Below are 17349 nucleotides of genomic sequence, written 5' to 3' on the forward strand. Positions count from 1 at the left end.
TACAGGATTAAAATGTTTCCAAGAAGAGTTAGGTCAACTGTGTTAGGTCAAAATGAGTACTGATTATTGACTTTTGAATTTAGAAACATGGACATAGGTAACAGATGACCTTAATAGAATCATTTTTAGAGTAGTAAAGGTGAATTCTGATCAGGGTGAATTAATAAAACTTTAAAGAAGTGAAATTCAGTGTAATTTTTGCTTGGCTCTTTTTTGTTTCCTTTTCAAGTACCTACTGGGAAGCACTTGCAAATTCTGAAAACTGCAACTTATCAAATATACATAAATCCTAACCCAAGACATCAGTATTTAAATGCAGCTTTGCTTGGTGACCTCATTAAGGAACAAAGTAGTCCGTTGTGATTAAATCAGCACAGTAAAAGCATAATGGCCACTAACTCAATGAACTAGATGGACTCAGATCCAACTACAATCCGGGATAACCTTGAAAATCTCCAGCATGGAGTATGCCATGGTAAAAATCACTGACAACACGTTTCAACATCAGTCAGTAGCAGAAATCCAAAGGCTTCCACTTTGCCAATGCCAGACACCTGAATACTCTTCCCGATCTATCTTTGCATATTTCCAGTTCCAGTTGTTAAATATACTTAGTGAAGTTACCAAGTCCTATACAAAAAATGAAAAGTGTTTTGAGCAGCTTAAAGTCTTATTTTCAAATTATACAAATAGATGGAAATTCAGGAAATTCCTTAAATTCTAAGTTTATTTCTTATACCCTAGTTATAAAGTTCAGAGCAGATTTTCAGAATTAAATAGTGACACATATCAAGTTTCAGATATTTATTATTCAGTGTAAACCCCAACACAATACACCAACATGATTTCGTGCATTTAGAGGGGAAACATTTCCTGGATAAGTGGAAAATTGTGCGGATGGCTTCTGGAAGACCTTCATTCTAAGCAGCTTTATAGTGAAACATTTCATTTAGAAGTCTGGACCTTCTTTCTTCAGTTTGCTGTAATCTACATTCACTGAGTAGAACTTGGAAAAGAAAAAAGATATTTTAGATAATCTATCAAACACACAGAGATGATACAGAAGTTTTAAAATTATTTTTATTCAGCTTTCTATAGTAACAATTACAGACATGAATTTTTTATTATGGATATTTAACAATATAAAAGTCATCCAAAGAAAGACACTAAAATTCCAGTCCTTTAATAATGATTTTGGTAAGGTAAAAATATTCAATCTACCTCAGAAGAACAGTGTTAGTATGTTCCCTCAATTTTCTAAATCAAATTGCATCAATATCAAAGTGACTTCTGACCACTTCCGGTACAAAAGTTTTTAAATAATACCGTATTTTTGCTTCTAAATAATACTGTATTTAAATCATAATGCATGTTTGGAAACCTGTAATTTCTAAAAATTTCCAACTAAAATTAATTTTAGAAATCTATGATTGCTTTAGGAAAAAACTGCCTCTAACTCTCAACATCTTTTTTTTTTAAATGATTTGTATTTGAAACATCTCCAGAGTTTCTACTGAGAAAACATTAGGATTTATACATTAAGCCCAAGGCTATAATCTTGGGTTTACAGAATCTTGTGCCAAAGAACACTGAAGAGGTTGTGATATAATTACTTGAAGACTATGTTATTTTAACTCCAAAAGAACTAAAACTGCAGAATCATCATCAACATTTTCTTCAGGGTTTTTAAGAAGCTCATAAATCTCTATCTATTATTTTTCAAATCCTTTTCTTTATTTTTCCAAACATACCCTAACTTCTTTATCTCTAACTGAAGAATTCAAAATTATTTTACTTAAGTTTTAAAAAAAGAAAAATTCCCACGTTGTAAGGCTTATCCTTGAGTTATACACAAAGTTGCATAGACAGAGAAGTACAAATAAGCCAAAGAGCAGTAATCTTTGTTCTGACATTGTTCTTATGAAGCAATTGAACCTAAACAACGAGATTTTTGAAAATAAACTAATTTGTGCGACCTTAACATGTTAACAAAATTAGAGGGACTATTTATAAAAGAACTACAGGCTACATATTAAGAAAGTAAACACTGATTGGGTTCTTCTAATGGATGCCAGACACTGTGGGCATAATGTTTTATGTTTATCTTAGTTATCACAGCCTTACTCATTCTTACTTTATAAAAGAGGCAACTGAAGATCAAGTTACAAGATTCGCCAAACACTGAATGAGAAACAGGATCAAGCCCTTACACTCATGCAGAGTGGAAAGGTCACAGTATCTTTGCCAATTTTGTCAAAACTAAGCAGGCTTCTGATGTATTTGCTTCTATTCAGTTCCATGTGCCAGAATCAAAATTCTCTGAAGTAACGAAGTAATTTTCGAATCTGTTTTATTTTTCAGCTTCCATGTCCCCATTCTTTTTCTCAATTTAATGGTGGTTACCTGGAAGGCCTCTGGAACAACAGTTGGGAAGGCACACATATTCTGATCGTGGCTTTGGGATGTTTTATTCAGTTGAGAGTGTTGCTGGGCCTTTAATGCTTAAATCCTATTTTAGTCCTCTCGTTTGTCTTAACTTCGGCTAGATTTGCAAAGTGGCAACAATCCCCAAAATTTAGTGGTTTACAATAACAAAGGTTTGTTTTTCACTCACATTACATGCCATCTGTAAGCTGACTGCTCCATGTTCTCTTCATTGCAATTCTGGGTTGAATGAAAAACCCTTAACTGTCCATTTTGGTCTCAGGACAGATGAAATAGAACAATGGAGGAAGCACACACTGGTTCAGAAATGGCAGGTATCATTTCCCCTCACTTAGGATTTTCCAGAATAAGTGATGTGGCCAAAAATAAAAAAAAAACAAGTATCTTAGGTGACAGGTAGTGAATGATAAAAATAATCTTGTCTGCCTCACTGTTTAGGTTTAGAAGCAGTAGCAGGCTTCATTCACTCCAGGCTCACAAGTTTCTGGACTTGGTTCCCTTTTATTTCTGCTTACAAATCGCCCAATTCTTCTACAAGTTCATCTCTTGGCAAATACAGCCAATAATAGTCCACTAACATCCTGTTTTCCAAGATCTTTTCCTATAACAAGCTCTTTAGGCACATGGTCTACCTTCCAAGTTACAGCAGGTGATACTTATCATATGTTTTATATCAAATATGATTCATCTTTCCAATCTCTAAATCAGTGTCATAGCTACTCATCCCATTCATGCCACACAAATTAGATTTTTGTTGCAGCAACATTCCATTTCCACTTCATATGTCCTCATACTGGCATGTGTTACCATAGTGCCAGGGCACTGGTTAATTGCCTTCATTATCAGAATCACCTAGGGAGCTTTTTGAACTACACCTACCCAGAGACTCCAATACACAATTTGGTGGAAGGATCAAGGCCTGTTTTTTTCCCTTTTCTTTTTTAAAGTTTACTGGATGTGGAATCATTTTCTTTAGAATGTACTTAATTTAAACAATCTTATAAGAGAGGAAAAATAAATCAGGATGCCCCTTTACCATTTTTTTAAGTTAAAATGTAATACACAGGTTAGGTGGCTCATTTCAGCTTTGCCAGCACATTTTTATCTGTTTCTTGCAGGGACATCCATTTAGAGATTTGGGAGCCCAATTATGATCAGACAATTGAGTGGAAAGCTTGGAATCAGAAAAAGGCAATAATTATCTTAAAAGTTGCTCTTATCAATAATGGTAGCAGCCATCTCCATCTGATGTAGATCTGCTAAGGGTCCTGGACATTCATTGGTCAGAGCACCCCTTCTTGAAAGTGCTTAAGCACACTGCTATTTCTCTTTTGATGAAGCACCTTAGTACACTGGAAGTGCACATGGTGAGTTATACACTTTAAATAGGTAAATTGTATGCAATGTGAATTATACCCTAATAAAGGTGCCCTGGTTTTAGCATTTCCAGAGATTCTTTGTATGCAAAATTTTTACACATAAGGAAGGTTCTTTTAGGGAATTAACAAATGGTCTCAGATTTATAACAACATGGATGGGCTTTAAGAGCATTATGCTAAGTAAGATACATCACACGGAGAAAGACAAATACTGCATAATATCCCTTATATGCAAAATCTAAAAAAGCTGAACTTGTAAAAGTAGTAGAATGGTGGTTACCAGGGGCTGGGGGGTGGGGGAATTAGGGAGATGTTGTTTAAGAGTACAAACTTGCAACTAGTAAATAAATAAATCCTGGAGATATAATACACAACACAGGAATTATAGTCAACGATATTGTATTATAAATTTCAAAGCTACTAAGACACTAGGTCTTAATTATTCTCAACACACAAAAAAATAGTAATTATGTGACACAGTAAGAGTTAGGTAATGCTAATATAGTAATCATCCTGCAATACATAAATTTATCAAACCAACCTTGTATACTTTACTCTTAACATAATTTTATGTGCCAATTGTATCTCAGTAAAATAAATAGGGGCGCCTGGGTGGCTCAGTTGGTTAAGCGACTGCCTTCAGCTCAGATCATGATCCTGGAGTCCCGGGATCGAGTCCCGGATCGGGCTCCTTGCTCGGTGGGGAGTCCGCTTCTCCCTCTGACCCTCCCCTCTCTCATGCTCTATCTCATTCTCTCTCTCAAATAAATAAAATCTTAAAAAAAAATTAAAATTAAAAAAAAATTAATTAAATAAATAAATGGTCTCAGTCCATAAACTCATTCTGTGAAAGCATAGTCGCACAAACCACTTTTCAGGTAAGATGTTAAAAAGTTTAGTTAGAAGGCTCATTGTAAAATTTAAGTTCCAAGTGACTTTCATTTCTTCCTAATTACCCTCACCTGAAATATTTCAACCATACCAACAAGAAAGAAGAGCCAACCAAACCATCCACTGAAATAGTACTACTCAAAGTGTGGTCCATGGACCAGCAGCATCAGCATGACCTGAAACCTTGTTAGAAATGCAAATTCTTACTCTCCACAACAGCCCAACTAAATTAGAATCTCTGGAGATGGAGCTGAACAGTATGTGTTTTAACCACCTGTCCAGGTGAGGCCTATGTACACTGAAGTTTGAAAACCACTGCACTAGACTATTCAAGATCTAAGAAAATGGTATATGATAGCTATTACCACCTCTCCTTTTTTTACTTAGTCAAATCATGAAAACATTATCTTAATCTCACATCCAGAGTCTAAAGTCTGTGAATAAAATCCTTAGAAAAAAATATTTGCTAGGGAAATATGCCATTTTAATTTCATATAACAATCTAGCAATTCCTCCAAAGTTCATCATAATGGAATTTTACATGTATATCCAATTAAAAAAAAAAAAAAAAAAACCTACTACATGAGTATTATACTTTCTAGCAATTCTGAAACAATTTTGTAGCTTACCTTGTATTGATCATTGGGACCCAGTTTGTTCCAGGGTTCTGGGTTATTCTTCCTATCCCAACTAAAAGGAACAAACATTGTAATTGTTATAAAAATAAAACTATTTAAAATATTTTTGTACTTCCTAAGAAGCTAGTATTTTGAATAGATCTCATTTTCTATTAGAATAAGTATGGTGTTGTTTTCATTAGAGTTGAAGCAGACACAGGCTCTATAATTAGCAATTCCATGTAATCAGTTAGAAAAAAGGGTAGAGCACTATTGGGTATTTACCCCAAAGATACAGATGTAGTGAAAAAAAGGGGCACCTGCATCCCAGTGTTCATGCAGCAATGTCCACAATAGCCGAACTGCGGAAGGATCTGAGGTGTCCTCAACAGATGAATGGATAAAGAAGATGTGGTTCATAAATACAACTGAATATTACTCAGCCATGGAAAGGATGAATACCTACCACTTACATCAACATGGCCGGAACTGGAAGGTATTACGTAAAGTGAAATAAGTCAATCAGAGAAAGATAATTAACATATTGTTTCACTCATATGTGCAATATAAGAAATAGCACAGAAGATCGTTAAGGGAAGGGAGGGAAAACTGAATGGGAAGAAATCAGAGAAGGAGACAAACCATGAAAGACTCGACTCTGGGAAACTGAGGGTTGCTGAAAGGGAGGTGGGTCGGGGGATGGGGTAACAGGGTGATGGGCATTAAGGAGTGCATGTGATGTGATGAGCACTGGGTGTTATACGCAACTAATGAATCACTGAACACTACACCAAAAATTAATGATGGTTTGATGGTATGATGATAATGATGATATGTTGACTAATTGAATTTAAATTTAAAAAAAAGAAAAAAGAAAAAAGGGTAGAACACAGGGCCTCTGGGGCAGTGTATCTGTCCCTATCCCTGTCACCAGAAACTTTAAACTTGGCTTTTACTAAAGAAGTGATATATAGAAAAGTATACAGAATAACAATAAATCTCTTTTTGTTGCCTGTTGTTCTCTAACTTCAAAAAGAAGCATTCCTGGGACACCTGGGTGGCTCAGTCGGTTAAGAGTCGCCTTCGGGTTAGGTCATGATCCCAGGGTCTTGGGATCAAGTCCAGCATCAGGGTCCTTGCTCAGCAGGGAGCCTGCTTATCCCTCTGCCTGCCACCCCCCTGCTTGTGCCCGCTCTCTGACAAATAAATAAAATCTTAAAAAAAAGCATTCCTTATTGAGGAAAAGCAGGAAAAACCATTTACATGTATGAGCAACGCTGATTAAGTATTTTATAAAAATACTTATCTCAATTCTCACAAGATTACAAATAGATATTAGTAGTTCTACTCTACCCACGAGAAAAAAGAGACTCAGAGAAATTTAGACAATTTTATGAACCAAGTAGATGACAACAGAACTAGGATCTGAACTTTCTATATACGACTACAAAATTTTAGGCTCTTTCTACTACTTGATGTTGCCTCCCTGAAGACTGTGGCTCCTAAACCAGCTTTAGACCACTAAAGTTATAAATATTTTTAAGTACTTACCTGACATCTGGATTGAACAATGCCAGGCGCAAGACATACAGCGCTGCTCCAGTACCTCCTGCCCCAATAAATACGAAGAGGGGGATCAACTAGAATCAGACACAAAACAGACAAGAATTAACAGACAGCTTCAAATACCTAGCTGCTGAAAAAAAGAAAGGCTACAGTAGTTCCTACACACTAATTCTGAAGTCTCAAACTGCTATTTTTCGGTCTTGTTTTAAAATTTGAATAAAGATAGACCTTACATTGAGGTAAGATCTCTTATAACTGTGTTCAAAAGAAATGGAATTTCTGAAAGATGTGAAGATGAATCTGGTTTAATGTAGAAAAACATATTCAAATTTTTAAATTTCCAGGAAAATATATCCAATCGTCACCTAATATTTATACATTATTCTCATTAAATTTCCCAGCCTCCTTTATCTTGAGGCTTGTAAAACAACTTCTTGGTCTGTCTTATAAGCGTTTTGAGAAACACAAATTCTGTGAAATTAAGAGTTTGAATGAGCAAAAACAAAAGCACGCCCATTACAGACATGGGTTACATGCATAAATCTCTGAAAACATACTGCTACCAATGCTTAAAGCGTAGTTACGCAATGCATTTAAGATAAAAACTGCGTAACTGAGTTTTAGGACCACAACAAATTGATGTGCTTGGGAGAAAATTAAGATGAACTTAACCGCGAGCCACCTCTGCGCTACCGAACTCCCCCAAAATCTCAAGAGGTCAAGACGTCTCAGAATCCTCAAGATTACAGACCTTTGTAATTGCCTGGTGGTGCAATGCAGTGAGCACTAGATCTTTGAGGTGGCACAACAAATAGGAAACCTGACCTGCTGGTCTCCAACCCACACGGCGCACAACTACCCCTGGGTCGGACCAACATACGAGAGGGTGCAACCACCAGACTGTTCCAACATTCACCAGTTCATTTTCCTCGAAGGTATCCCTCACCTTCCGCCTGCCAGCCTAAGCCCCTCAATACCTGGCGTGGTCAGAGCTCAAGGGCCTGGGTAACTAGGACGACAAAGTAAGTGAGGCAGAGTCCACCCCAAGGTGAAGGAGGAAGCCCGCAGGGAGCTGAGGAAGCCGCAGCCGGACACAGGATGGACAACTAAAGACACTGCTAAAGGGGTCACGAACTTACGCTCGGATGCTTCTTGGCCTGACCCACGATCTGGCGTAACATGGTTGCTGCAGAGGCCTCCCGTCCAGAAGGAAAAAACCAAACGTGCAAGGCCCGGGACTAAGTAATCCCTACACCGAGGATGAACGGACGTCCAAAGTCACCCAGAACCTCCTACCTAAAGGACCCCTGGCTCGGAGGGCAGTCTGCAGCAGGAGGGCCCGGATGCGGCTGTCCTTAACAGTGCCTGCCTTGATCCAGCGCCTCATGCGTCCGCTCTAACCTGGCCAGACCCTTAGCGTTCCAGTCCCAAGCGAAACATTCTCATTCCTGTCCTGTATATGCTTCTGACCGGTAAATTTTTGCGTCGAAACTGGAACACTTTGATTGACTAGACAGGCACTTTCTCGGGAGGACTCGCGTTGAGAAATGGAATGGGTGGGGTCTTCTTGGGAGGCGCCTGCAAGCCTGTCCGCGCGCTCTAAGGCGCTGAGGGCGCGCGTGCTGGGCGCGCGCCTGCCGGCGCTGACGGGCGCTGAGGGAGCTACGCGGCACCTACGGCTGCTGAGCGTCTGACGCCTGGAGAGCGGGTCGAGTCTCTTGCTACTAAGGTCAGCGACTGCGGTTTAAGAGGACTGCAGCTGCTTCCTGTCTTAGACTGTCGCTTATGGGCAGAAGTTAAAAACTAGTAAATGACTTGAAGATGGCCTCTCAACGTAATCTCTAAATCCCCAGGTCCTGGCTCTGGATTTAATGTTCAGTGCCATACCCTTGTACCCTGTCCCGGGACCCAAAATTGCATTTTTTTTAAAGGTTTTATTTATTTATTTATTTATTCATTCATTCATTCATTTATTTATTAAGAGCGAGCGAGAGAGAAACGGCATGAGAGGGGAGAGGGTCAGAGGGAGAAGCAGGCTCCCCGCCGAGCGGGGAGCCCGATGGGGGACTCGATCCTAGGACTCCGGGATCATGACCTAGGACTCCGGGATCATGACCTGAGCCGAAGGCAGACGCCTGACCAACTGAGCCACCCAGGCGCCCCCAAAATTCCATTCTTAAAATGTGTTTTGAGAGCGCCTGGGTGGCTCAGATGGTTAAGTGTCTGCCTTCGGCTCAGGTCATGATCCCAGGGTTCTGGGATCGAGTCCCGCATCGGGCTCTCTGCTCCTTGGGAGCCTGCTTCTCCCTCTGCCTCTCTTTCTCTGTCTCTCATGAATAAATAAATAAAATCTTAAAAAAAAAATGTGTTTTGAGTGCCTCTGTGCCTACACATACCTTATAGTATTCTAACACAATTTTCATTTATCTGTTGTTTTTATTATTTTTTTTAATCTGAAAGTTGTAACATGGGACAGGCTTCAGGGGTCTCGGGACAATCTGAACCCTCTCCCATCTCCTACGTAAAGCATTAATCGAATCATCACACCAGTGACTGGGACTGCGAAGACTAGGAAAAGGCTCCTCCAAAAAAGCAACGTTAGACCTAAAGGAGAAGTATACATTAACCAAGTCAAAACGGGTGATGCAGGTGTACAAAATAGTGGTAGTAAGTGTGACAGGCTGAAACTGGAGAGATCCTTTTGAAGAGCTGAAGGAGGTCTGGTATGGTTGCAACTTGAAGGGAGAGCAGGGTGGGGATCAGATCTACTGGGCCAGTGACCACTTACACATCAAGGGTTTTATGCTGAGAGCATTAGTAAGTTATGCCAAAAAAAAAAAGTTGCTGTGGTTGTAAATGATTGCTTTGTCTATGAAGAATGGATTAGAGGACATAAGCATGAAAGGGGAGTAGACGGGTCATGGGGCACTGTAGTAGTCCTTGCGAGAGATAATAGTAGATTGGACTAGTGTGGGCAATGTGATGATGTAGAAAGGATTCCAGACATTGGTCGAATGTGAGGAAGTGAGGAGAAGAAGCCCAGGATAATTTCAGAGGTTCAGTTTTGACCGGCTGTTTGGATGTTGATGCCATTATTGAGAGAAGAAACAATAGAGAATGATGGGATATGTATTTATGTAAAATACAAGTAGAGCTCTGTAAGGGCAGAAGAGAGATCTAGACTAGAAAAATATAGTTAGGACTCAGTTTATTCATGGGAAATGAAGCCATATGACTGAATGAGATTGCTTAGGGAGAGAAGGTAGAAGGTAACGAGAGACAAAAGACATGGAGGTGAGGAATTCCAACATGCAATGTTTGGGAGAGGAGATAAGTTCAGCAAGAAATAAAAAATAAATAAGTGGTGATTATTAAGATGATATATCATGAAGCTTGGAAAGATGGTGTCTTTATAATTCATTCAGTAAATCTTGCATTAAGTACCTACTCAGCACCAGGCCCTGTTCTAACTTGGGAGAAAGCAGTGAATGCAAACATTGTTCTATCCTAATGGAGATTACATGGAAGTTGGGAATACACACATAAATAAACAAGATAACTTTAGATCATGATAAACCAATAAAATATGATAGAGAAGGACATGCGGGAGTGGAGAAAAGAAGATTACTTAAGTGAAAGTAGATAAGGAAGGTCCCTCTGAGGAGGTAAATAAATAAATTTAGCCATAATATCTAAATAAATTAAGGTTACCACACTTAAATAAGGTGGTAACCTGGTGACAATATGGGTGAAGAATGTTCAATTTTCAAGAGAAATGGTTTTGAGATTGAAAAACAAAACAAAACCCAAGGCCAGTGTGGCCGAGCCATATCAAAGGAGAGAAGAAATTGTGATCAGGGAGGTTGTAAAGGACTCTGACATTGACTTTACAGATGATGGTGAGGAATGTGGCTATATTTTTAAAAATCAGCACAAAGATCATGGAAAATACTTAAAAGTGAACACAGAAACCTAACAGCAGTAAGTGCAGGTGAAAGTAAAGAAATTAGAAGGAAGATTTCTTCTTGTAATATTTTATTTTTAATGATAACAAATGATACTAAAATAAGTGATTGGGTATACAGGAATACCACTGTTGATAAGAAAGTAAAATCCAAAGGCTTACCTTTTGGTTATTGACCTAATTTCTAGCAGTAACAATAATACAGGTAGTCAAGTGATGCCTTTGGAAATGTTAACGAAGCAGGGTTGCAGAATATAAATTTCATTAAATATTAACCAGAATGTCAAATGATAAAAGTTTGAATTATGCATATTAAAGTTAGGGGAAAGACCTATATTTTAAGCAGGGATTGGAAGAATAGAAGAGACAATCAAGGAAAAGAAGCCATAGTAGAGGATGCATATTGTAAAAATACATTTTAGCTTTACAAGTGGTTTTTGTATGTGTGGTAGATTATATTGTATACAAATACCTGTTGCCTGCCCCTGGAAGGGGATTATCACTCACTTGCCTCCATGTCAGGCTTGATAAGATGACTTGCTTTATTAGCAAATGAAATGTGAAACGTAACCTGTGTCATGCACAAGCAGAAGCTTTAAGATCCAATATGTGCCATGTTTTTTATTTTCTCTTTGCCACAAGATCAGCAGTGTTCTAGATAGAGGTTTGGGTGTCAGGGTGAAAATTACTTGGAGCAGAGACATTGCTGACCTACAATGAACATGTATTGAGAATTAGAAATAAGCATTTATTGCTGTAAGTCACCAGATTTAAGAGTGGTTTGTTACTGCAGCCTAACTTAGCTTACTCTTATAAAGAATTTGGCACTGAAAGTGTGGTGGTATATTACCATAATAAAAATCCTAAAATATCTGGCATTGGATTCAGGTCCCAGCAACAGGTCACAAGATAACTGTTACCAGAAGCTGGAAGGATAGCAATTATGTTATACAGCGTTGGAACATTTGATGAAATTGTTCTCAATGGAAGGCAGTTAATGTCCCTCATAAATTCATAGGTTTCAGTGAAATGGCAGGCAAAGGGTATGTAAGCTGCATGTGTCCGCTACTATTGGCAACACTTGACAAGGTAATACAATATAGAGATGGACTCAGAAAATAATTGGTCCGTTTGCAAGCTTCAATGACAGGGAATGGAGCATTTAGAAATTTAGAGACTTGCAGAGTTAGAAGATATGGCTGATACTTATCTTCAGCTGTACAAGATAAAACGGAGATTGATGTTTAATCAAAAAGATCAATTAAAAATCTCAAGCTAGTGACCCAATCATGAATGTAGCCATCACACCTTTATTGAAACATCTCAATAAATTAAGGTGTCTTAGTAAATTCTCTAAACTAAACAATTTGAAAGTCTGGACAAAGAGATAAGGGTGTAGCTCTCTCACCAAAGCCTGGCAGGATCAAGGTGACTAAAATTAAATCTCAAGAAAGAAGGAGGTATACTAAAGGTATACACTAAAAAGAAATGTGAGTATAGCCATTGATGGATAGAGTTGACTGGAATAAAATAAAAGAGACATAGACTAAGTACTGATTTAAAAAAAAAACCAAAACATCAGATTTGGTTAAAGACGCTGTGACTAATTGAGATGTGAAATGACACTTGGACTCCCAGTGTTCTGGAGATGAAAAGCAGGTTGAGAGATATACTCATCCTCCAAGGAGAGCCTATTCCTCTCTCTTTTTTAAAAATATTTTATTGATTTATTTCTTGGAGAGAGAGAGAAAGAGCACGTGAGCACAGAGGGAGAGGCAGATTCCCTGCTGAGCAGAGAGCAGGACATGGGACTCTATCCCAGGACACTGAGATCATGACTTGAGTCGAAGGCAGATGGTTAACCATCTGAGCCACCCAGGCGCCCAAGAGCCTATTCTCTAATGCCCCCTTTAGATAGATCTAGGGCAAGACTTCCCAAAAGGTGAAACAGGAGCCACAGAGAAGAACAGACTAGAACTAACCTCCAAATAGCAAATTCAGGACCTACTCAATATTCCGCACTTTCAATCAGCAGCAACTTCTACTTTGTGAGATTTCAGGACCGGTGTGTGCCTCCCATTCTTTCTTTTTCTGAATGGGATCATTCATGGTGGTTATCCAGTCCCTGTTCTACCACTGCATTTTGTGTGTTGTGGGGCAAATAACTTGCCTATTTCATAGGTCTCCAAGTTAAGAGGAGACATACCTAGAACAGAGACTACAGCATCACTCATAGATCATGGGCTTTGAGTTGGAAATAATGACAGTATAGGACTTTTAGGTAATTTCCCTTGGTGAGGAGGGTGAAAGAGGAAAGGAGAAAGATCTGAATGATTGTAATCAGAAGGGCCACTGTGGTAGATTGTCTTTTTGATCACAAATATTTAATGTCCTTACTGGGAAAAGATTGTCTTTTATTTCCCTGTTGATAAGCTTTGTCAGATGACTTGATCTGAGCAATAAGCATGCAAAAGTAAAAATACTGATAAAACAGAAGGAAATAAGACTTTGGGGCCTATGAAGAACTTAATGAAGACTATGATCTTTGTGGAATGATCAGGCCAAAAAAGAGGAAGATTTGCATTCCATATGGGTGAAATAAGGCAGAAGAAATAAAAGTTCATAGTGTAAGTGCATAATATGTATAAGAAATTGAGATGAATTCAGTGTGTTGGAAGCTTAGATTGCATAGGGAGGGGTTCTAGAAAATGAAACAGAAAAGGTTAACCCAGATTTTTGAGAATTTTAGATTTGTAACTTGATCCTTTAGGTAGTGAGGATTCATAAAAGCTTTGTATCTAAACACAGGATAAAACAACTACAAGACATAATGATGAAGGATAGTTGGAAGGCAGGCAGGCAGGGACAAGGGGCCCCCACCCTAAGAGGAAACCACCCTTAAAAGGATTTTACACTATCCTGGAAGGAGTCCTCCACCCTTTCCCATATTATAGATAGGTGACAAAAATCTGATTGGATGACAGGAAAGGGAGGGTTAATCAGATTAAAACAGCCCGCTAACAAAGCCCATAAAAACCCCTAGACTTAGAAACTCCCGGTAGCCGGCATCTGGGTGGCTCAGTCGGTTAAGCATCGGCCTTTGGCTCAAGTCATGATCCGAGAGTCCTGGGATTGAGTCCTATGTCAGGCTCCCTGCTCTGGGGGGAGTCGGCTTCTCCCTCTACCCCTCCCTCCTGCTCATGATCTCTCTCTCTCTCATCCTCTCTCTCTCTCTCAAATAAATAAAATCTTCAAAAAAAGAAAAAAACTTGCGGCAACCCCTTCCGGGTCCCCTCCCTCCTCAGGAGCTTTGTACTATCACTTTGCTATCGCTCAATAAACCTTACTTTGTTGCCCACCACTCTGTCTGGTCTACCTCTTCATTCTTTAAAGCAGCATGACCAAGAACCGCTGGCACCAGGCGGGGGAAAAAAAATCCTGCAACAATAATATCTTAATAAATGAATTGGAGCTGTTTTTTACCATTTAACTCTGAGACTTGTGCCCTCTAGATTTCTTGTTCCATTGTTTGATTTAATTTTGTGAATAATTTTAAAATACAAAAATGTATAAATAGGAGTTTTCTAAATTAAATGTAAGTTGTACTATGAATAGGTCTAAAAACTAAGAGTATATCAATAGCACACCCCAAAGGTGATTTCTCTTGCAGAGTTTCTCTGAAAATTCAAGCCTAGAAAATTCTGGAAGGTATAGTGATTATGTGTTGTTATTAATGTGTGACAGTAAAGAAATGGCTTCTTTAGAGAGGAATAATTTGATAAGTGAGCCGTGGAATATGATAATGCAACTGAAGGCAGAATCTTATGTTTTACTGTTTGCATTTGGGCATTTAATTATTTTTGTAGCAGATATATTGAGAACTGTAGTTGTTTTTCTGATAACGCAAATACAAATTATACCTTCACTTGTTAATGAAGATTCTGCAGCTATCCTTAATCTAAAAATAAATATGTTCTTCCACTAGTATTATAGTTACTTAGCATAAACTGTATTTAATTATAAAATTTCTATAAGAAAAATTAGAACATATTTTCGTCTGTGAAAGTTTACTTCCACTGTTGTAAATCTCAAAGCTTCACATACTGTCATTAATTTAAATTAAATACCTGAAGAACTTTATGTACAAAATTCAATGAATACTAAAAAGCAAAGAAACTCTAGCAATGTATTTATTTATTTATTTAAGATTTATTTATTTATTTGAAAGCGATAGAGCACACAAGCAGGTAGAGGGGTAGAGGGAGAAGGAGAGAATCTCAAGCCGACTCCCAGCTGAGTGTGGAGCCTAACTGGGGCTGGATCCCACAACCCTGAGATCATGACCTGAGCTGAAATCAAGAGTCTGACATTTAACCGGCTAAGCCACCCAGGAACCCCAAAAATCTAACAATTTGAAATACTGACACTCATTTTCACTGAAACCTTCTGGTTAAACAATATTTTAGGAAAACTGCATATTTACAATTTTTGGAAAATTATACCATACACCTAGATCTTCAAATTAGAAATTTTTTTTAGAATAGCTATATTCTATTACTCTTCTGTTGTTATTTATCTCTCTGAAATTTCTGTCTTCTCTATGAATCCATTCATTAAACATATATTAAGTGCCCACTATATATTGCTCCTCATGCTGAGTGCTTAGGATAAGAAGAATAACACATTGCTATCTTTCTTCAACATCTTCAAGTCTAGTGGGGCTAGGGGTATCATTATTACAAAGCTTTCTGATAAGTGCTACAATAGACACTGATATATGAGTTAGGCTACTCGATATATAGTGTCCCAACCAAGATCAAGAATATAAATTCATCTTTGGAAATGTTAAGTCTGGTATACCTCCAAAATATCCAATTAGAGATGTTCTGAAGGCTGGCAAAACATCACTCTTCAGCTCAGAGAGAAGTTTGGTCTAGAGGTACAATTTAAAAGGAAAGGGGATATAAGTGACAGTTATTGGGAACTGATGAGCTTGTCCATGAAGAATATGTGTGAAAGAAAGTGTAATGAGAGAAGAGGGTTAATGCTAAAATCCTAAAGAATATGAACAAAATGGGGACCAGGCCAGGAAGGAGGAACCAGAACAGCAAAGTTAGATCAAGTCAGAAATGGAGGCAGATAAATATTTTATACCAGTCAGGGTTTAGCCAGAGAAACAGATCTTCTAGGAAATATACATACATAATAAGGAATTTATTACAAGGAATTGACATTATACAATTGTGGGAGCAGTATCTTATTGCAGTCTGAAGTCAACAGGGGAGGCAGTAAGGGAAGAGGAACATGTCAGAAGCAAAGATATATTAGAACCTGTGGGGACAGGTGGAACCCATGAGGACAGAGAGACCTTATTTCTAGAACCCTTTGTCACGGAATTAGATATAAATCTAGTTCAAGAATATAGAAACTAAAGGAGGAATTTGACAAGAAAAGGAAAACTAAGAGATGCCCCATGCATTACAGACATATTCCTCCTTGCCTTCATTGAATTGTAGAATTCCAATTTCCCCTTGCTAATCAAAATCAACCACCCAGGCCAATAGAGTAATAGAATTTTCTTTCCTTGAAATTATGACTTCCAGACCAGCAAAGCTACAGTTGCAGGGATGGTAAGTCATAATTTTACTAGTGGATCACTACAGAAGGTAAGAACCACTTCCATATTGTCTCTCATTGCTGTCCTTCAGAGTCAATCCAGAGTGGGATTATAGTGCTACAGCTGTCTACTTTGGAATATTGATAGCATTTTATACAGAACCATCTGTAAAACAGGCTCAAATATGTCTTTCTTAGTTAATTGGCCATAGGCAATGCTCCATACCATAGGTTCAGGTTGAGAGGGGAGTATTTAACATGGGCATGCAACTTAGGCTTTCAGGACCTGCTCAAATCCATCTGGTGATGGTTTCCATTTGGTGGTGAAATGCTGCAGTGTATATTTAATCTTATAGCTTTGTTCATCAGATAAGACCCAGTTCATGATAGATAACTGAGGTAACATGGTAATTTGCTTCCAGCACCAACAGATCTGCTAGGTTATACATCTCAGGTTAAGAACAATTTGCATGGGGGAAGCCTGGGTGGCTCAGTCGGTTAGGCATCTGCCTTTGACTTGGGTTGTGATCCCAGAGTCCTGGGATCAAGTCCTGCATCGGGCTCCTTGCTCAGTGGGGAGCCTGGTTCTCCCTCTGCCCCTCCCCCTGCTCTTGAGCAAGAGCTCTCTCTCTCTCTGACAAATAAATAAAATCTAAAAAAAAAACAAAACAAAACAATTTGCATGGGAGCCCAGACCTGTTGCAGGACCCTGCCCAAAACTAGCAACTTTTCAGGTTGCTCAGTAAATGGATCAGGGTAGCATACACAGATGAGGTAATTGTTGCCTCCAAAATTCAGAGGCCCACAGAGTAGAAAGCATCTTTGTGATAAGAGGAGCCAAATGCAATAATCTGTCCTTTACTTTCAAAGA

The 17349-nt window shown here is 38.5% G+C and overlaps 2 protein-coding genes across 10 annotated transcripts in view; one reads left to right on the plus strand and one right to left on the minus strand.

Annotated features, from left to right (window-relative positions):
• Window positions 1-789: 789 nt before the first annotated feature.
• On the minus strand, window positions 790-8221 carry COXFA4 (cytochrome c oxidase associated subunit FA4). The gene is made up of 4 exons (XM_036098215.1): window positions 8038-8221; window positions 6884-6972; window positions 5345-5405; window positions 790-1006 (listed from the first exon to the last, which is right to left on the minus strand). Exons 1-4 carry the CDS (start codon window positions 8077-8079, stop codon window positions 950-952), a joined length of 249 nt encoding a protein of 82 aa, XP_035954108.1. The 5' UTR covers window positions 8080-8221; the 3' UTR covers window positions 790-949.
• A 254-nt stretch (window positions 8222-8475) lies between these two features.
• PHF14 (PHD finger protein 14) overlaps window positions 8476-17349 on the plus strand; it is a 220056-nt gene continuing 211182 nt past the window's right edge. For all 9 annotated transcript variants that reach the window (XR_004919219.2, XR_004919220.2, XR_004919221.2 and 6 more), the window contains exon 1: window positions 8476-8627. The gene's annotated coding sequence lies outside the window, so the exon portion shown is untranslated. The remainder of the gene's footprint in view (window positions 8628-17349) is intronic.

This window comes from Halichoerus grypus, chromosome 12 (genome assembly GCF_964656455.1).
Source record: "Halichoerus grypus chromosome 12, mHalGry1.hap1.1, whole genome shotgun sequence".
Lineage (NCBI taxonomy): Eukaryota > Metazoa > Chordata > Mammalia > Carnivora > Phocidae > Halichoerus > Halichoerus grypus.

Coding starts and splice junctions, on each gene's coding strand:
- COXFA4 (XM_036098215.1), bottom strand. CDS start 8,079: ATGTTACGCCAGATCGTGGGTCAGGCCAAGAAGCATCCGAGC. Junction 6,973..8,037: donor AGGCCAAGAAGCATCCGAGC/GTAAGTTCGTGA, acceptor GTCTGATTCTAG/TTGATCCCCCTCTTCGTATT. Junction 1,007..5,344: donor GTCCCAATGATCAATACAAG/GTAAGCTACAAA, acceptor TTCTTTTCCAAG/TTCTACTCAGTGAATGTAGA.